Source organism: Mauremys reevesii, linkage group 2, assembly GCF_016161935.1.
Source record: "Mauremys reevesii isolate NIE-2019 linkage group 2, ASM1616193v1, whole genome shotgun sequence".
NCBI lineage: Eukaryota > Metazoa > Chordata > Testudines > Geoemydidae > Mauremys > Mauremys reevesii.
Genome location: NC_052624.1, coordinates 12,688,201 through 12,710,204, shown reverse-complemented (window position 1 = coordinate 12,710,204; position 22,004 = coordinate 12,688,201). Strand labels below are relative to the sequence as shown.

General features: G+C 42.7%; 1 protein-coding gene across 5 annotated transcripts in view; it reads right to left on the bottom strand.

Annotated features, from left to right (window-relative positions):
- The window catches only part of OXSR1 (oxidative stress responsive kinase 1), a 132,527-nt gene that overhangs the window by 63,288 nt on the left and 47,235 nt on the right, over positions 1-22,004 (bottom strand). For all 5 annotated transcript variants that reach the window (XM_039524795.1, XM_039524798.1, XM_039524796.1 and 2 more), the window contains 2 exons: positions 17,070-17,178; positions 7,020-7,161 (listed from right to left, as the gene is read on the bottom strand). In XM_039524795.1, coding sequence (XP_039380729.1) covers positions 7,020-7,161; positions 17,070-17,178 — 251 coding nt within the window. The remainder of the gene's footprint in view (positions 1-7,019; positions 7,162-17,069; positions 17,179-22,004) is intronic.

The following is a 22,004-nucleotide window of genomic DNA, read 5'->3' as shown; positions in this document are numbered from 1 at the left end:
TCTCCCAAGTTCCATGCTGGCACCTAACCCTGGGGCATTCTTCTCACAATCAGGAATCTAAGATAAATATTAAACTTACCACCAGAGACGCTTGAGCTTCACTTTGGCCGCTAAGGAGGTTACACAAGAATTTCAGAAAACATTTAAGCCCTCCCTAGATGTCTGACTCTCCAACTTCCCCCAAAGAGTATTATCCAACTACTTCTACCTACCTAAAACACCAACAGACTCACTCTAGTGATAATGAAAAGACGGCTGCTCAAACCTTAATTGGAAGCAACAGTGCAACTATGACAAGCTTGCGTGGGGTGAGAAGCAGCAGCAGGATTTCATTAAGCCAGTTTGCCATGTGGTAACTTAATTTCCCCATTTAAGGTGGCACATTATTTAAAAAGTACAACATCAGCTGTATTTTATATATATTCAGTCTCTACTGATTTTGAAGCAATAGCTGTTTGTCCTCTGATTAGGTCAAGAGTTCCCACAGTCATCCTTTAGGGTGGCTCTGCCAATGGCCTGGTGTCAAGGTTGGCCAGATATGCTACTTACATTTATTCCACCGTACTGTGACTAATTGTATTCAGACAATTTTCTGCTAGGTGTGATATGACTCAAGTGTTCCAGCTACATTTGTGTAATTGACTGAACAAACATTTCATTGTGCTAGATATTTAAAAAAATAAGAGCACAAGTAGCTAACAGAAGGTTTGTACTCCACAGCCCTGACCCCATTTCACCCTGCTTTATACCTGCACTCAAAAGCCCCACGTTACAAGCATCATTCAGGTGGTCAGTGATCACCGGATGGACTTCCTTCAGAACCAGTAGATCTTTGGTCAGCTCAAAAAGTGAGTCAAAGTTAGTTACATTAAACACTTCCTGTCAGAACTGCAGCCACAAACCTTTCTTCCCTCATAAGAACATATGAATGGCCATAATGGGTCGGACCAAAAGTCCATTGAGACCAGTATCCTGTCTTCCAACAGTGGCCAATGCCAGGGACTTCAGAGGGAACTAACAGAACATGTAATAATCAAGTGATCTATCCCATATTGCCCATTCCTAGCTTCTAGTAAGCAGGCTAGGGACACCATCCCTGCCAACCCTGCCCAATAGCCATTGATGGACCTATCCTCCTAAACTTGTCTAGTTCCTTTTTGAACTCTGTTATAATCTTGGCCTTAACAAGATCCTCTGGCAAGGAGTTCCACAGGTTGACTCTGTGTTGTGTGAAGAAATATTTCCTTGTTTGTTTTAAACCTGCTGTCTATTAATTTCAAGGGGGGGGGGTGCCTAGTTCTTTTGTTTCTCACAGGCACATTGCTTTTTTCCTGCAACTAGTATGAAATCTTTTCTTTACAATGCAGAGGGGACACACTCCAAAACCTTGCTTTTGTAATTGGATTGGTCAGCCATCCTTCCACCCAGCTCTACAGTAGAAATTTCCAGACTGCTTTGCCCCACATGCTGCTGGTAGCACTCTACTTTCAGTGCGTGTATTCTCTTGTGGCGGCATTATGAGATAGCTGTCCAGATTTTCCCAGAATGCACGGACACGAACAAGATTCTGAGTGTGGTACTTGTGACTCATGGTTGTGGACAAAGATGCAGCAATGACAAAGTGCAACCAAGTTTGCTGTATTTAATTTGGGACACTGACCTAACTGATTAGAAAAGTACAATGGTATTTGTGGTGTAACTACATCCAAAATGGATACAGCACGTTTGGCTCCATGTGCCAAATGCTTTGTGGAAAGCAGTTTTCTATCAATTGCACTAAAAATATCCACGCAATGCCCCACAGAATCTTTACCATAGTTACTTTCATACTATTTCATTACAAGTCAAATGAAAAGACCATCATCTCTTTTTAATGCAGAGTATTTCTGTTTGGGACTGGTACGATTGCTGCTGGAATACTGTGTCCAGTTCTGGCACCCATAATTCAAGGACATTAATAAATTGGAGAAGGTTCAGAGAACAGCCAAAAGAATGATTAAAGAAGTAGAAAACCTGCCTTATAGTGACAGACTCAAGGAGCTCAATCTATTTGTTAAGCTAAAGAGAAGGTTAACGGGTGACTTGACTGCAGTCTATAATACCTACACAGGGAACAAATATTTAATAATGGGCTCTTCAATCTAGCAGAGAAAGGTATAAAGATGATCCAATGGCTGGAAGCTGAAGCTAGGCAAATTCAGAAACAAAGCATACATTTTTAACGGTGAGAGTAATTAACTGCTGGAGCATTTTACCAAAGGCCAAAGTGGATTCTCTATCACTGATCATTTTTAAATCCAGATTGGACGCTTTTCTAAAAGATCTGTTCTAGGAATGGTTTTGGGGAAGTTCCATGACTTGTGTTAAACTGTAGGTCAAACTAGAACTAGATCGTAATAGTACCTTCTGGCCTTAGAATTCATGAATCTATTAAAAGTAATTCCTACAAAAAACCCTAATTTTAAATAAAGGCAGTGACAACATTAGTTGTGCGTGTCAATAAGATTATACTGAAAAATTACCAGCTTCAAAACACCAGCTAAACAGATCTATTGAAATGCCCAGTAGAGCGTGTTTTTGCTATTTACCTAAAATGTTGGTAAGTGTTTTCAGTTTTTGACAAAAAAACTTTTAAACATCAAAAACAGCTTTCAAAATCTCAACTCTCATTTTTAGTTTTGGGTTTTCATCAAGCCACAAAGTTTTCATGGAGATTTTGGAAAACCTGAATATTTTAAATATTTTCCTGAGAAAAATTAACTTCTTTTGACCAGCTCTCCTAGTCACCCAACTGAAGTAGAAATGACATTATCCCAGCACTACAAGAGTAATATGAGCGTACCAAAGCAGCAGGAGACCAGTATCTTCCCCAAATCCATGCATTCCCCAATATAGATTGTTCTCCAGCAGACACCTCATGGCTGGAATGAGGTTGTTAAATACATACTGAAAATAGAACTTAAAGGTAATTTCATTCTCTTTACTTACAGACTACACTGACTCAGCATCCTCCTTGCTGTTCCCAAAGTACGCCAAGCCCAGCATATTCAAGAAGAAGAGAGTTAATATGGGATTCTCATTACAAAGGTAAGAGGGTTTTCTTTTCTCCTTCACTTAGATGAAGGGAGACAATTACCCAGTTTTAAAACTTTCTGGAATCTTTTGTACAAGACACTATCTGATATGAAGTTGTACTGTAAAGGTTGCAACTAGCCTTTTATTATAGGTGGGTCTGGAGCAGCAGTACCTAATAGGAAACGAGGGGCATCCTTAATATCAGACTCTGTTTCTAGTTGCTCATAAAACTCTGTCACACTAACTATTTGGGTTGAAGTTTTCCATGCTATGTCAGGCTGAAGGTTTTGGAAAATTTTAGCCAAAATGGTTCAGCTGCTTCTGAGAATGAGTCTAAGGGGAAAAAATGCCATTTTGCCCATATTAAATTCTAGAGACGTTTTCTTTGAAATTCTCTAGCACCTCTGTGCTCTGGAGCAGGGATGTGAAATTCAGCAAGGGGTGGCCTTAGTGTTAGGTACGTGCCTTTTGCTACTCCTGTGAAAATCTGCCCTAATTCGGCCAAGTTATAAACCTCTGAAAGTCAGTTTGTACATGCACAGTAGAGACTTGCTAGAGCAGTGGTTTTCAACCTTTTTACATTTGCAGACCCCTAAAAAATTTCAAGTGGAGGTGTGGACCCCTTTGGAAATCTTAGACAGTCTGTGGACCTCCAGGGGACCACAGGTTGAAAACCATTGTGCTAAAGCTTGCTACCAGCTAACGACTATGAAGATTCCATCTGCATTGAGCAAACTCCATCTTCTTGAAGCTCCTACATGTTACCAACTGTGCATGTGCCATTCCCACAGCATGACTTGAGCATGCTCCAGCCCAAGGCGAGGGGCTCAGGATGACTTTCCCTGTAATTGCTGCTCCAGGCCAGGGTCGGGCCAGACACCAGAATTGACAGCAGGGAGCCTGTCTCTCTTCGTACTCTCAATGACACCATGCTAGCCCCCGAGCAGCATGGAGGAGGAAGCAGTCTGACTTGAATGCAGAGGGGACAAAGGCCGGGCCAGGAGAGCGGGAAAGGATTACACTGGGACAAGGAGTCTGGTGAGACTGGGACTGGAGAGCAAAGAAAAACTGACTGGGAGGGAAGAGGGGGAGGCTGGGACTGGAAGCTGAGGGAGAACACAGGGGGAGGGGTGAAATATGACTAGGAGGCAGTGTGGGAAACAGGGTGGGGGGGAGGAGACCTACAACAAGGGTATGGGGAGGAACTGGGACTGCCTGGGCAAAAAGATTGGGGCAAGGAGTCCAGGGAGGAAGACAGTGTATGACAGCCAGCTTGGGGGAGGTGGGGAGAGATTGGACAAGGAGGGGAGAACTGGGATGGGATGGACAAGGAGACAGAGACTGGGTGTCAGGGGGAGAAGATTGGGAATTGGACAGCGAGCCTGGAGGCAGGAGCGGCGGGTTTGTAGAAATTTTGGTGGTGCTCAGAACACCCAGAGTCTGCCCCCCACAACTCTGCCCCCCACCTGCCTAAGGCTCTGGGAGGAGTTTGGGTGGGAGGAGGTGGTCTGGGGTGCAGGCCCTGGGCTGGGGCAGGGGATTGGGGTGCAGGAGGGGTGCAGACTTTGGGAGGGAGTTTGAGTGCAGAAGGGGTGAGAGGCTGGGCTCCGGGAGGGAGTTTGGGTGGGGGAAAGGGTCTGGGGTGCAGGCTCTAGGATGGAGTTTGGGTGCTGGGTGCAGGCTCTGGGATGGAGTTTGGGTGCAGGATCTGGGATGGAGCAGGGGGTGGGGGTGCAGGAGGGGGTGAGGGGTGCAGGCTCCAGGCTGGGGCAGGGGGTGGGGGTGCAGGCTCTGGGAGGGAGTCAGGGGGTGCAGGCTCTAGGAGGGAGTCAGGGGGTGCGGCACTTACCTGGGGCTCCTAGGCAGGGCAGGCTGGGGGGCCTCCGCATGCTGCTACCCCCTGGCACTGCCCCTGCAGCTGCCTATTGGCCACAGGGGCACTTGGGGTGGGAGCAGCACACGTAGGCACAGATGCACCCCGGCTAGGGGCCGCAGGGAGGGGCCAGTAGCCACGTGGAGCGAACAGGTAGGAAGCTGGCTCAGCTCTGCTGCGCTGCTGGTGGTGAATGGGGGCCCCAGGCCATCTTAAATTCTCCAGGGGAGGCACAGGGGGAGCTCCCTGAGTGGAAGGCGAGGCCGAGGGAGAGACCTGGCCTCAAACTTGTGTTTGAATATTCCTGGTGCCCAGGCACCACGGGCCCATATAACTCCCCGCCTATGCCTGGAGAGGGAACTAGGAGTGGCTGGGCAAGGAGATGGGAACAGGATTAGATACGCAAGGAGTGGGACAAGAAACCAGAGGTAGGGAAATGACAGGACAGGGACAGATTGCAGGGAATGGGGCAGAGAGGCTAAAGTTGGAGGAAATGGACAGAAGAGTCTGTGACCACTAGAGAACACTCCTTTCCAGAGCTTAAAATGAAACTCGAGATTCCCGAATCTCACCACGCCTCACTTTCACAGATATTTGCTGACAACCACTGGAAAAGTAATGCATCTCCCCCTCCTCTTGTGCTGGTCCACATAGAGGAAGACAACTTACTACTGCTATCACTAATTCAATTAGTTCACATGGGAAAAGTCCATGAAATGGATCTAAAAGTTCATATGCAGCTGACGACCCACATGAGTGTCAATATGATGCTATATAAACATATAGTTTATTTATTCTCAGTTTGTTTTTTTAATAATCTAGGAACCGAGAGCCACATTAAGGATGCAAAATTAAGCACTCAAAAATTAGGAAATGCCAAAGCTATTTATTTACATGATCACACACTATTTTTTCCACAGGACCCGCCTTAAACAGTGCAGAGGATAGGCAGTGCTTATTCAATGAACAGCTACTCAATATTTTGCTTTCATCTCATTGTTCAGAGTGTGGCCCCACGTCTTGTTCACTGCACATTATTCAAACCCTGCTCTGAAGACAGAAGTATTAATTTCCTCATGGTCTCAACGCCATAGTATCCAAGCGATTCACAAATATTCATTAATCAGATCCACAAAACCCATGTGAGATGAGTAGGTATTATTCCCAGTTGACTGATAGGGAGCTCAGGCACAGCGGGATTAGGGACAAAGGCATTCATTAATTTTAAGTGCCCAATTTGAGATGTCTACCACATGATTTTTCAGAGTACTTAGCATATTACACTTTATATATTCAAGCCCAACTCCCACTCACTTCAGCTGTGAGTGTTCAGCACTTCTGCAAACCAGACCCCCTGGTCTCAAATTGGATACTCAGCAAGTGAGAAACACACACTTTGTGACCACCCACAAAATGTTTGATTTAATTGGATTTGCCCAGCATCAAACAGGAACTCTGGTAGAGGCAAGGACAGAATCCAATCCTCCAGAGCAGCATTTGACTGAGTTAACCATCCTTCTTCCTCCTGCAATCCCCTGCCTTGTTCACTACACACCTTCGAACTTCTTTAACAAGTGAGGAGGAGGTTCAACAGACAACAGTCTGCTTTACTACACAACCCTGATTCATCCCCACAGCAGGTCCATCCTGTGCAGTGAATGAGGTAGAGTCCTGTGGAAAAGTCAATATGTGATCCTTTAATTAAAAACTATATCATACCATAATGCATATGCACAAGGGGATTTCCTAACTTTTGAGAGCTTGACTTTGCAACCTTAATAATGTTCTTTTAACATGGCGTTGTGCATGTAATTCAAATATACTATACTCTTTTGCCTTGCCCCTCAGGCCAAAGTATATGGCAGCCCCTTTCAATATTGTTTTTTTACCTTGGCATACTGTACTGTTTCAACTCCCTCATTTCTGCCAGGCCCTACATATAGCGAGCGTTACAATTGGTTTAAGCCTCGCTCAGAAGAAACATTTTCCACATATACTGTGTGTGAGCAAGCCAAGAAGCACTTCTACAGTATTGGGAAAGCTTTGCACTACAGGAAAGCAAAAAAAGTACCTGTGGATTTGTCCATTTTTATGCAGGTAGTCCAGCCCCTCCAGCACCTCCTTTAGGATTGTGGCTATACTAGGTTCATCCAGGACTCCATTCTTGTGTTCCCCTTTTGCCACTATGTGTTTAATAACATCCAAAACAGAGCCTAGAGAGAAGACAAGAGTTAAACTTGTTCTTTAGCTTAAACTGGAAGGAATTATTCCATGTGATTAAATGCCATCTACACAGTCATCTTGTGGGTAAATCAAGGAAGCCTGGAAAATAAGTGGAGGGGTTAGGGTTAAAGTCAGTAGCATCCAGTTTATTTCCAAATAAAAATACAGATAAAAGGGTACCTTCTCCATTCCAAACAGGATGCAGTGAAAGGACTTTACTTGCACTTTCTTCGTGGTTTTACTGAAAGTGTTTAACCCCCCATTTTAATCTGGTCAGTGGTGGGGAAGGTCTTACAGATCCTCAATAGTACAAACATCCAAAAACATACACCTCTAGCTTGACTGAAAAGTTTGTCAAGAAGTCCAATACCAGGTAAATGCCTTACACAGCTTAAAGGGCATCTAGTTTGTCAGCTAGTAGTAAGAGTTAAAGTTCATTCTGACTAACTTGTGATTAAAATCACAAAAGAATAGTTTGTCAGTTGATACAGATACTGGAGCACAGATGTTGAGGAGGCAGCTGTTTTGGCACTGATTCAACTTAAGAGCAGGGAGAGGAAATGAAGAATTGGGGAGGGAGTTGCCACTATGTACAAACTAAAATTTGGTAGAATTTTATTTCCCAATTTCCAAAGACACATTTGGTACACAGTTGCTAGCATTGGTACTATTCCTAACACTTAATGGTGAGCATCTCTAACAGATGGAGAGAACATATGAATTTAAAATTTTGGTAACAAAATTACTTCCTCACTATGTACAGAATTGGAGTAGAGTTTAAATCCCTCCTGAGATGCATCAACACAGCTCCTCTTCCAGAAGGGGTGTGAATTACATCATCCTGGATGACAAACCACGCTTTACAGACCAAATCAGCTCTTTGAATTGCACCTGGGAATAAATCGGGAATCAGTTCAGAGACTGCCTCTTCTCATACAACATTGTGACCTGCTGATGTGTTTGTGCCAACATTCTCTGTATTTTCATCTGGGGACTAGAAGGCCATATATTTGGTATTTACTACTCCCATTGGCCAGAAAGCCTGACCTTCAAGGCACGGTGTATAGCCTGTCTCTATTCTCATGAGCTAAACTGTGTTTAGCAGCTCAGTTTGGGGGTTGAGTATCTCCAATCCGGTTTTGTATTGTTTAACCCTTGTTTATGCAACTGTAGGGAGTTTTAGTGATACAGGCATAAAACAAGACAATGTCAGCAATGGTGATGGGTTTTGGAAAGAATTAGCTTAGGACCACAGGTTTTCTATTTTAAGTCCTTGAGTAGTATACTTAGATAAGGAACATTTCGGTACCAGTTTAGCTAGTTATAAGAGAGTTCATTCTGACTAACTTGTGATTAAAATTACAAAAGAAAACAGAACATGTTTCGACTTGTTAAAGAACAGTGAAAAGCCCAGAAGGGTTTAAAATTGGCATGTATTAAAAACATTAAGACTTAGTCATATGAATTTTGATTAATAATGAATTTCAAGAATGTGCCAGTTAACATTTCTAAGCAGCTAGAAAGCAGAACCTTATGGAAAACACATAGGTAAAGATTTAAAAAAACAAACTACACACACTTGTGCTGTTATAGACCCCTATGAAATTGTTTTTAAATATATATATATATATATAATTAATTTAGGGGGAGGGTGGGTTTTGTTTTTTTGTTTTTTTTTAATTTTGCATTATTTTGTTTTATCCATTTTATCTACAAGGGGAGTGGGGGTTGGAGGCCTTGGGGGCAGAGGGAAAGGTTGTAGAGCAAATGCTCCCTGCATTCACCCTGCAGTGGTGGCTGCTGTCACACGGAGCTGGGCTTAGCTCTCCACTCCAGACATTGCAGTCTGGCGCACAGGGTCACCGTGCTGTCCAGGTTTGGCACCGCCACCCCTCCATCATGATGGAGGTGCATACAAGCCAAATCTGAGTGTATAATCAGCTGAATGTGAGCTTCCAGTGTGACACTGAGGTCAAAGGGTTAAATCAATCCTTGGATGCATAAACAAGAGAATCTTGGGTAGGAGCAGAGAGATTATTTTACCTCTGTGACCATTACTGGACTACTGTGTCCAGTTCTGGCGCCCACAATTCAAGAAGTATGTCGATAAATAGGAGAGGGTTCAGAGTAGAGCCACAAGAACGATTAAAGGATTAGAAAACATGTCTTACAGAATTATTTTGGGGAAATTCTATGGCATGTTACACAGGAGGTCAGACTAGATGATTACAATGGTCCCTTGTGGTGTTGGAATTTTTGACTACGGAAGGAACAAATACAACAGAAGACTGAAAACAAGAGTTTTCAGGATCTGCCTCTGCACTGACTGCCTAAATGTTCTAGAGATCAGGTCTCTTAACTATGTTCAGTTTACCCCCACCTTCCTAGGACTGTAAAATGCATTTTATAATCGGTATCAAAAGTGTCTAAAGGTACATCTGTTCTTAGCCAGACGTCCCCTCTTACCGTAACAACCTGAGTTATAAACACATGCCTGCATTTTCTACAGGGAGAGCAACATTTACTGTGTGACAGTGAATGACTGAATGTGACTTGTTTCTACTAAAGAAAAGTCACAAAACACATACCAAAAAATCAGAGTATGTGCCTCTTCAGGGCTAGACTCTGAAGTTTTGGCTTTTAGATTCTGAGGTCTTTAGGACAAGGGACGTCTCTTTTGAACATTTTTGTATGGCACTTAACATAATGTGGCCTTGTGTGTGTTCTCTCAGTGCTACTACTGTAATTTACGTAGTAGATTCTAAAGTTTGATGGGACAAAGTGTTTGTATTTAGGAAATACCTGATGTGGGCATATGCCTTGATGATCTCTATTTTAGAAGATAGTTTTGTGAGCATATCAGGCACAAAACTTCCACATGGACTGCTTGGTCTTCCCCTCAAATACACTTCTATGTGGAGGACCGAATGCAATAAGAAGTCCAATAAGAATATTGTGTTTGTGTTCTCACTTCATCTTCCTTCCACCACCCCACTCTGCCAGAAGATTTTGCAAAAAAGGGTTTCCTTCTTCTGCAAGCAGCTCTGGAAAGCACAGGGGCAGAAGAGCATACAGAGTATATGCACACAGACTTGGACCATTAAAAAGGTTTAGGTAAGTTAGAGTTTATGTTTAACACAGAAAAACAGCAATTTTGTTTATAGAATAGCTACAGCCAACACAGACCCATTAGTGTATAATTGGTACAAAGCCAGCTTGTCATTTTAAGTCTGCTAATGTATTTTTAGACTCCACTTTCAGGTGGGGATGTTTAGAACAATGGAGGAATTTGGAAGTGTTTTATAGAAACAAAAAACAAAGGAGAAAGACAAAGAGCTCTCTCAACCAATATTTAATGTCGCAGACAGCAGATAAGTGACTAAAATGCCTAGGGCTTAATTTCAGCCGATTTCAACCCCCTTGGAAATTTTTATAGCATGTTTGGGGATGGGAGGGTTTGGGACTCTGGGAAATTTAAGCATTTAAACTCTGAAAATGTCACCTTCCTATTGAACCAAGTGTTGTCTGAGTCATCCCCACCTTGTCTCTCTCATCCCCACTTAGTTTACTAAAAGAAAAACATGCTTTTACTACTGTCACCACAGCAGTGTAAGAGCTATATTTATTCTGCCTCACGCACCAACAAAATTGCTAGTTAAGCTCTGATTCCAGACTCCTGATTTCAACTACATATGACAACACTGGGTGATACAAAGAACTAAACTGAGCTGCATTCCCATACAAGATTCAGCCTGAAGTTAGAAATCTTACTTCTGACATATTAGCTAAGCCAGTTTGATATGGAGTGACTAAAATAAAAGGATCATACGAAAGAAACTGATAAATCCAGACCAAAGCCATTCCTGAGCAACTGGAGCCAACTACAGAATACTTATTAGTCCAAGACCACTACTGCTTTAGGATTTAGACAGACTTCTCACTGTCACTGATGAATACTTATAAGATTCTTGTACATTCAGAGGCCTTCCTACCTTTACCTTAAAGATCCTCCGTCACCAATGGAGTACTATCTTCCTATCTGGGCTACATATATCTAAAGTCTGTGAAATAAAACGGGCACATTCAATTATTTCATCAAAGTTGTCCCCCACTCCCTCCCCCGAGCTGCGGCTCAATCCCAGGCTAGGCGCCCCTCCCCTCGCTCGGCACTTACTGGCTCTGCCTCGTGCCCAGCGCTTCCCGCCTCAGCAGGCCCCAGAAGTGATGCACCCGCTGTACGCAAGGCGGGGGAGTGGGAGATGGAGACATGTGCGGTTGTGAACGTTAGGGCGGCTGGAACGTTGCGCGCGCGCAGGGCTGTGAGGCAGGGCCCACCCCCAGGCAGGGGATGAACCCAGCAGTCCCACCCCACCGCTTGCCCGCGGGCCGCACAGTTAGCCCATGAGGGCCGCATGCGGCCCGGAGGGCACATGTTGTGCAGACCTGCTCTAAAGGTTCAGAAAACTGGTGAGTTGTAAGAAGCTCTTTGAAGGAGACAGAAGAACTTTGGCAAATGTTGAACGAAAGGCTATTCCAAGTGTTCAGGACAACATGTAAAGCAGCACGAAGTCAGGAGGGGGCACCCAGCAACTGGAGTCTAAATTTAATTCACTGAAATGTTAAGCATGGGTAGAGAGGAAGCTCTGATGAAGAAACACCAATGGGTCAGAGTCAAAGACTATAGGATTCCAATACAAAGAGACGAGACGTGCTGTTAAAATAGTTTTACTTGGAACTGTAATATGAAAAAATGCCAACAAATGAGAGTGTTTCAGTGCATCAAATGCCTGCAAAGTAGTATACAGAAAGTAGGTACAAGATACTATGCACTGCAATAAGATGTTCAGAATTACTGTTTATTCCCCTTGAATTCAAAACCTTCACTACCATTTAGCACCAATCACAACCCATCAACAACTATATTACCTCTATTTAGTAAAGTACAATCCCATGGTGCAAATTATACTGTAATTAAAAGTTAAGTGGTTTTCTGTTTAAACTTGCATGTTCCATAATTAGCTTTGAAAGATACAAATGCACCAGAGTTTGCAATATTTTCTAATGATAGCAGACATCTCCAAGAGAACCTTTGTGGTACATAGATTTTTCCCACAGCAGATAATACAGCCTACAGCCATTACAGGTCAAGTCCAGCACAAGAAAAGCAAATGATTTATTGGTGTCCCAACATCCGAGGTTAGCTCTGGGACTGTTCAACTTAGACAAGAGACAACTAAGGGGGGGAGAAGGGGATACGATAGAAGTCTATAAATTCATGAATGGTGTGGAGAAAGTGAATACGGAAGGGTTATTTACCCCTTCCCATAACCAGAACCAAGGTTCACCTGAAGAAGTTAATAGGCAGCAGGCTTAAAACAAACAAAAAGGAGGCAGTTCTTCACAGAATGCAGAGTCAACCTCTGGGTCTCATTGTCAAGAGATATTGTGAAGGCCAAAAGTACAACTGGATTCAGAAAAGAATTAGATAAGTTCATGGAGAATAGGTCCATCAATGGCTCTTAGCCAAGATGTTCTGGGTGTCCGTAAACCTCCAAATGCCAGATGCTGTGACTGGACAACAGGGGATAATTTCCCTGTTCTGGTCATTCCCTCTGAAACATCTGGCACTGGCCACTATCAGAAGACAGGGTACTGGCTAGATGGACCACTGGTCTGACCCAGTATAGCCGTTCTTATGTTCTCTGCAACTGACAAACTGTCCTGATCTCTCCATCTAGCCAGTACCCTGTCTTCTGATAGTGGCCAGTGCCAGATGTTTCAGATGTCTAATTTTAAGCACCAAACTTAGAAACAGTTTGCCTTAGGTCTTCAGTAAGAACCAGTGCCTAGCATGTATGAATTGACACAAACATTCTTCCACAAGGCATTGCTTTCTATTAATTCTTGCATAGGCCAGTTCAATACTTATTACATATTGAGACAGTGCACACCAGCTGAGATGAATCCTCCTCAACTCCTGGCTAATCCAGCCTCCTCATTGTTCCCTCCAAACACCATGTACCAAATAGCTAAACTTGGTGTAGCGCACAGCCTTCAAGTACACAACTATGTGAAATCTAAAACAGTGCACCAGATCCCTAGCAGGTCTGTCAGCATTCTATAGGGTGCAGTGCTCTCTTGGATGCTCATCCACTGACGGTGAAAAAGTCTGACTTGCTCTACAAATCTCACTTCACCACCTTCCATCCCAAGTGCAAGGCATATTTCTCTGACCTCACCAACACCAACACATCCATGAAGCACACATTTAAGAAATCCACATGCAGCGTTCCTCCTCAGAAGAGGAAGGAAGAAAAAAAAGAGAACTACATGTGATAGTTATTAGTCACACTGCTTAATGTATCAGTGGAAGACACTCAGATATTGTGATAATGGTATAAAAACCTGAACAAAACAAAGCACAATTAAAAAAAGATTAAAGATACATATGAAGCATTATGGCTGAAACTTTACATGCTCCCAAAAGGCAAGAAATGTATAGTTCCCACAGCAATAAAGTCAGCCAGACATTGCACTCCACAACCTAAACTACAGTAACTGAACCTCACAGAGTATTAAAAATGCACAAAACACAAGTTAGGTTCTTGAAAAGAACACTCACTCTGAATTTCCCAAAGTATGTGTAAAAAAACTTTGGCCATGACATCAGACGGAGGTCAACAGTGCACAGCCAATAACTGCTTTCTGTTGGTTAGTATGAGGTTTGGCATACATGATCTAGACACGCTGCTGTTAAATTATGGATGTTACATACATGATTTTTATAGGATCAGAAAGTCTTCAATACAAGTTATCAAATATTGTCCCCTTTCAACTTCAGGGCCCAATCTTTCCATGGGGTTTGGTGCAGGAGTCTGGCAGCACAGAGCGCTTTGCAGGATTGGGCCCAACAGGCTTCAACCGAGAGGATTCTTATCTAGTCACACTTAGCAGTAGTGAACAATTTAAAGAGCACCATTATCAGCTCTAAGAATTACATCTACTTGGACTGATCAGCCTCTGACTACCTGAGAGAAATAAACCTCAGAAATATAGATAGCTGCTTGGCCTTACAGAGCTGAGACAGAATTAATAAAACAGGGAGATCGACACACTAGACACACACCAAACAATGTCCAGATAAGAGAAAAGGAACAAGTGACATGGAGAACAGAAGAAAACATTTGAATAAGTTCCAAGTTCATGGATCTGACAATTTATTCATGTCATTGGGTAAGCCATGTCACCACAGACAAGATGTCATGGCCAATTTCAAGGAAGAGATTTCTTTCATTTGCCCTCTCTCTTCAGACAGTGGCCCATCTGCAGAGAGGTGTAGGTGCACAGAAAACAAGATTAGGACTAGCAGAAGGGAAAAGGGTGTAAGTGATGAAAATGACGACAGATGGTACAGTGCATTATATTAGGGCTTTCTGTAATTTCCCTCTTCTCTTTTTAACTTGATCTTTTATATTTAACATATTAAAATTGGACCTACCAAAATGCAAACAAGCCTCACACTGAGCAAACATATGGATCTTATCAGATACCCTCATTCTTTTCCTACCCCATGCCCAAATGTCAACTGCTGTAACTCATTCATTACTTAACTGGACTCATTTGTTGCATTACACCATATTTGATTATAAATCCTTGGTGGACATACTGTCTTCTGTGAAGTATTCTCCAGGACACTATTCATGATTACAGGGTAATTCAAATTAAACAAAGATTTCTTAAGAATGTTTGCCCATTGATCTTAATTAAATTGCTGGTCATTAGGAAGCCTTGGAAGTTGTTAGATCAGTGATTCTTCCAAATAGATTAAATTCCTGAAATGTGACAGAAGCTCAGAGTGCATGACCAGCTCGCAGAGTTTCAACACCTCAAAGACTTGCACAATTTAAAAACATATTGGAGGCTTCTCACGCTATAGGGTGGAATGGTAAGAACTGCTCCCTGCAGTAAAGCGGTCACAGACAGCTGTTTGATGAACAAGTGTTTTGTGTCACGCTTCAAATGACAGTTCTTAACTGAAAGCACATTAAAGGAGCTAGCAGATTTGCAAATCAGAGAAGATCTGAGAACAAGGATAACGGCTCCCCATCTTAACAAATGAGCAAGCTACACAATTCACAGAGCAGAACTGCCAGCAGCTAACTTAGAAAAGGCACAATTAAAAGTCATGACATGGATATGTTAGAATGGCCAAATGCAAATCTGCCCCATTTTAGAAATATCAGACACTGCTGATTGCTTTGGAGCAATGTTGGTGCGTAAAGGCCTGAATTTCAAGTCTGAATGATTAAAGCAGGTACCTAAAAAAAAGTGGTTTGTTACAGGTCCAGAGCACCTGCAGCTTCCACTGAACTAAATGGCAACAGCAACTCTGAGAGCAAGGCCACTTGTTTAAGTGACTACATTTCAAAACTGGGTGCCTAAAGTGTTGGTCTAATTGCCCAGAAGAGATTAAAGCGTAGCAGTGTAGTCAGTTGCCTGTGTATTATCAGAAGAGAATGCTAACACTTAAATAGGTTTTAGACTGTTCCCCTTTAGGACTATTTCTACAGCCAGGGGCGGCTCTACCTTTTTGGCCGCCCAAGCAGTCATGCGCAGGAGGCGCCCCGGAGCCGCGGGAGCAGCGGACCTCCCGCAGGCATGACTGCAGAGGGTCCGCTGGTCACACGGCTCGGCTGGACCTCCCGCAGCTGCGGATGGTTCGCAGGTCCGGCGGCTCCGCTTGAGCTGCCGCAGGCATGCCTGCGGGAGGTCCAGCCGAGCCGCAGGACCAGCGAACCGTCCGCAGTCATGCCTGCGGGAGGTCCACTGGAGCCGCAGGACGAGCGCCCCCTCTGCGGTCATGCCTGCGGCAGGTCCGGTCCTCCCGGGGCTCCGGTGGACCTCCCGCAGGCACGACTGCGGCAGGTCCGCCGGCCCAACCTGCCGCCCCCCCGGGAAAGGGCCGCCCCACGCGCGTGCTTGCCGCGCTGGGGTCTGGAGCCGGCCCTGTCTACAGCAGTTACATTACTGCTCCTTTCAGATTTCAGCAGTACTGGTGCCCCAAGACTAAGAGATTTATCTGCACTGACATAAATCAGAAAAGTCGTCCCAGTCCTTGCATTCATACTTTGTCTTTTGGCAGGCCAAAGTAAGGAGGAGCCTGAATTAGGCTAAAGTTAAATCAATTTCAACTTGAAAAACAGGTCAGTGGAGAGAGATGCTGTTGATAAAGGAAGCAACAAGAGTGTGTGCTATGTAGAGTCAGTCATCTACTGTTCCAACTAAAAAGCCCATGCTAGGTGCTGTGGAAAAAAGGGAAGAAAACTCCCCTGGGAAAGCAACTCTGGAAACGGAGCCTTCCTTGTTAATGTGAGTACAGAAACAATATTTCAGACCTCCCACCCAGGAAGCTTTACATTAATCAATTTTCAAAAACAAGCATAAAATAGCTTCAGTTACTACGATCTGTATAGCTTAATAGTCACGTTTTCCTATTTGTGTGTTTATACATGAATTTTTCACTTAGCAAAGAGGGATGGGGAGGACAGAAAAATGACTGTACTAGGGGAACAGTGATTATATGAAGTGCTGTCAAATGCACAAAATAAAACTGAAAAATAATTTTCTCCTCCAATCTTTCAGTTACAGTAGTGTTAGTTGCTACTTGTAACACTAGTAGCAAACAAATGTTCAAACAGAAGCACTATTAAATTTGATGGTATTCCTTTAACTTTGAGAAAATAAAAAGGGAATATTTGCAGTTATTTCAGCATCTTTAGCTACAGCTTTTGGAGGTGGGAGGGGGGAGAAGAGAAGAAATGGTACAAAGGGAAAAGGGTGCATTTAAAGCCAACCACTTCCCATACGGTCTAGGGTATATGAACATAGTACCACTCACCTCCACTAAGTAACTTCATCACTAGCCAGAGCTCATCTTTCACCACAAATGATGTGTAGTAAGATACAATGTTAGGGTGATGGCACTGACTCATGGCTTGAATTTCTTTCTGCAGAGAGAAAAAACAGTTATTTTTTAAATGCCTGATAAACAATTACCATCTACTACTACTACTTCTATGAAGACAGGGTGTTCATGAGGCGAAAATAACAGTGAAGATCCAGAAATGTAATAGTCCTGTTTGATCTGCTCAGATCAAACTTTGAAATTTTCCTGAATACAGGACTAAGATATCAAGTCCTGGCTAGTAAAGACCAGGGTGGAGGACCTCCAGTTACAAGGGTCAAGGGCAACACCCTGGCAAGATCCCAAGCCCCTACTACCAAGCTCAGCTGAAATGAAAGGGGAGATGGCTTCTGGGACTACCACCAGGTTGTTCCCCCTAGAACTTGCATAGTGGCTCAATCTGTCTATCAGACTCTGGTTAATAGGTGCTTCTTCCTTATGCCCACTATAACTTTCAATGGGGCTACTGTTGCACTTTGAATCATCAGTAGAGAATATGGTAAAGCACTTAAAAAAATGTATGAGAAGGAGGAAGTCTTCAGAGGATATTATTTCCAGAAGTCACGGCTGGGGTGCGCAGTAAAAAAAAAATAAATAGAAAGTTTGTCACATGCTTGTGTGAATGTCGAGGAAGAAAAAAGTCACATGCACAACATATGCAGTCAAAAAACTGTCAGCTATTTGATTTGTAATACAGGGGACTAACAAATGTTCCGTTCCTCACACGAGGTGGTAAGGCCATGAATAATTAAGGTCCCTTCCAACCCTGACATTCTATGACTCTATGAATGCAATTGACCTATGCAATATTAGAGCTGAGAAAAAACTACTAACAAAAGCAGAGCTTCTTCCCCCAACCTCAACCCCCCTCATCTTCTATTCTAATCTCTCATTGGCTACATAAGGGTTTCTTTTGTGCCCACAGAGGATATCAATATCCTTGGAGGCTTGGCGCACACAATTGTTTTAACTGATCATTGTAAATCACAATGGGCATTGTGGTTAAAAATGCTTCCTCTCAGAACTAAAACCACATATGTACACTAGCTCTGTTAGAGCAATAGAAATGCAGCACAACTGCTGAAGAGCTGTATTTAACAGCCAGGAACCTTATTTTATAAGCATATTGGATGGGGAATAGGGAGAAATGTGAAAGACTAACCAAAATCCACGTGTATTTATTGCATCCTCAGTTTACAGTAATTTTCCGATGTCCTCTAGAAATAAATAAGGTTTAAAGAGTGGTTTTAAGTGAAGTGACTTGGGAGTACATTGTTAGAAAAAGACAGCAGAAGTGAAAGCTGCTACCACCAGTGCCCAGGCCCTGTGACCCTTGTCACAGAGCAGAGCAGTCATGAGTAAGGTCCTACTTAACTTGCGACACTGCAGACTCCACAATATTAGGCTTCCACTGCAATTTTGACAGTGGGAGCCCCTGCTCTCAGCCCCAGGCGGCCAACAGTGGAAAATCACAGAAGAGTAACAATGGACTTTATTACCGCAAATAATAAAGTCCATTATGACTTTTCCACAATTTTCCATGGCTTGTCCACAACTCAGATGCAATTTTTTGACAATCATCCCGCAATTCAAGTAAGGCCTTAGTCATGAGTGAATTACACTTGTTGTCTGTCATGTTCCTTTTCATTCCTCCCTTCACTTTGGGGAATCCTATGCAGTCACCTGATACCAAGTATCAGGAGGCAGAAAGGAGTTTCGCACAGTCCTTCTCCTGGAAGCAGGCTCCCATTTCTCTATATTCAGTCTTTGTGGCCATTTTAAGTTCAGGTAGAACCTCAAGCTGTATCTTGCCAAGAGTTTCTCAAACTTCAGATAAATGTACTTGGCCCTATCTTTACCTGAACACACTGAACTAGGTGAAGCTGTCTTGAACAAAGACTTATTTCTGATTAATAATTTAGGAAACAGTATTTGGAGTGTTGCCTGTTTAGATATTGAGGATGAAATACTGACAAAAAACAGGTTTGAAGACATGCAAAAGTCTTGAAAAAGGTACATTTTCCTTGAATTGGGTATTATCCACATTGTCAGACTCCAAAAGCTTGTATCCAGAGATCAGCTCTAACTGCTCTGATGTCTTCCCATTAAGTGCCATGATGAATACCAGAACCACATCTCTCTACAGTAAATTGAGCACTTGGAAGCTTTTGAAACGCCAATAAAACTACTACAAACTATAATTTAGAATCATCATAGATATTGACTAGACACCTTATGTAAAAAAAAGTCAAATGCGTCAATGGAAGACTGGGAATAGCATTTTGTTTATTTTGAAAGTGGGTCTACTCACCCACTGATGTCTGACTCAGATTTGAGTTAACTGGAGTGGAGATGTGGGAAGCTGGCAGGCCAAACATCTGACCCACCAGCTGAATGTGATTGCAGGCATATGTACGTATGTTAAACGCATTTTTCTCTGGAAGAATTTTGCTCCTTAAAACACTGAGCGCAGGATCCTAGTAAATTTAGTTTTCCTTTCTACACATTAACTCAATAGATACAGTATGGGGGAAAGCACTGTGGTTTTGCTCCATGAAGCATTTATACATAGTAACTGCCTCAGAAGTCACAAAAAGCCACAGTCCTTCAACTTTTCTATTGATTAATTTTAACATTTAAGTTGAGGCTGTGGATTGATAACATGAATGCACTTTTTTTTTTTTAAAGAAATTTTAAATCAATTTTCCCTGTATCCTAATCAAACTGGATAAAAGTAGGATATGAAAAAAGGGAGGGCAGATATGGAGCCAGGAACTGTTTTAATCAGAGTTATCAAAATTAGCCTGTGGAACTCATTACCACAAAGGATCATTAAAGCAAAGAGCTTGAAAGGATTTAAAAAGGATTAGACATTTATATGGAAAACAAGAACATCCAGAGCTACATTAGTAAGTATTAAACAAACAGCTTGGGAAGGATATACAGGCGAGTCTCATCTTACGCGGGGGTTCTGTTCCGCGGTTAGCACGTAAAGCGAAAACCGTGTATAGTGAAAATTAGACTGAGTTGAATGGCGGGTGGAATTGCCCACACTACAGGTACAGTATTACTTTTTTTTTTTTTTTTGCCAACCGCGTAAAGCTGAAATTGTGCATGTTAATTGCGCGTAAGATGTGACAGACCTGTAAGCCTTCACACTTCAGGGGTTAAGTCAATCTGAAGGGATGGGAAGAAACTGCTCCTATGGGCAAGTCATTGCACATATGTCCACTTTGGCATGTTTTGCACCTTCCTCTGAAGATGCTAGTACTGGCCACTCTCAGGATACTAGACTAGGTGGACCACTGGGCTGATCCGCTGTGGCAATTCACATGTTCCTATATGCTACTCTGCTATTAACTCACTACACGGTCTTGAGAAAAATCACTCAACATCTGCTTCCATTCTCCTCAGCTGCAAACTCAGGACCACACTTGTGTTGTCAGGACTGATGTTCGTAAAGTCCATGGAAGATATAAAGCAGTAAATGCAAGAATACTAAGAGTTTTCCAGGTGGCCAATCTCGACCTCTATGCCCACTGCCACCTCCTATGTCAACTAGATTGTCGCATCCTCTCTTTTGACTCCCAATATTGTTCACCATGGTGACAGAAATTGATGTAGATTTACATGCACACTCTGAATCAGCTTAAATTAGACAAGTTATTGCCTTGTAAATAATTATTATGGGTATTTTCTTTAATATACCATTTTGTCTGGATCTTCAGAACAGGGGCAAGTGGACTACAGTTTTCTTTTAGAGGCCAGGCTTCCACATTCCCTCAGGAATCGATGTCCAAACTGAACAATAACATGATCTGACATCAATCAGTAAAGTAATTAAGACTACTCAGCTTCAGCTCTGATATTCATATACTGAGGAATGATATGGCAGAGCATTGCAGTAGCCTTAAGGTTTCCATTTTCTGTTAGCTGAGGTCCCATCACATGAGATATTTACATCAATCACATACCAACTGTGGTTATTTGGTATGTCAAGTTACACATTTACATTTCAGAATCTGAAATACTTTGAGGGTTTTGTAACTTCCCCCCAATCACCCAATTTAAGGGATATTTCCAGTTTCTATAAACTATCAGAAAATAAGAGTCCCAGTAAGAAATGGATAGTGATAAGACATCTGTGCTGATCCTACTGGATCAGTCTGCTGCTTTGAGTCTAGCCACCATCTGGTATTGTTAACCCACCTGTGGGACATAGGAATTGGCCTACTAGACCAGATGTTTATCTAGTCCAGTATCCTGCCTAACAGTAGCTAATGCCAGATCCTTCAAAATACGGCATAAGAAGCCCATCATGGGCAATTGTAGAACAACGAGGAGTCCTTGTGGCACGTTAAGAGACTAACAAATTGATTTGGGCATAAGCTTTTGTGGGCTAGAACCCACTTCATCAGATGCATGAAGTGAAAAAATACAGGAGCAGGTATAAATACATGAAAGGATGGGGGTTGCTTTACCAAGTGCAATTTATCTTGTTTGACCTCAATTAACAGCATGATACCAAGGGAGGAAAAATAACTTCTGAAGTGGTAAGAGAGTGGCCCATTACAGACAGTTGCAAGAAGGTGTGAGTAACAGTAGGGAGAAATTAGTATTATGGAAATTAAGTTTAGGTTTTGAAATGACCCAACCACTCCCAGTCTTTATTCAGGCCTAATCTGATGGTATCCAGTTTGCAAATTAATTCCAGTTCAGCACGTAGGAGTCTGTTTTTGAAGTTTTTTTTTGTTAAAGAATTGCTACTTTTAGGTCTGTTATTGAGTGACCAGAGAGACTGAAGTGGTGTTCTACTGGTTTTTGAATGTTAGGATTCCTGATGTCAGATGTGTGTCCATTTATTCTTTT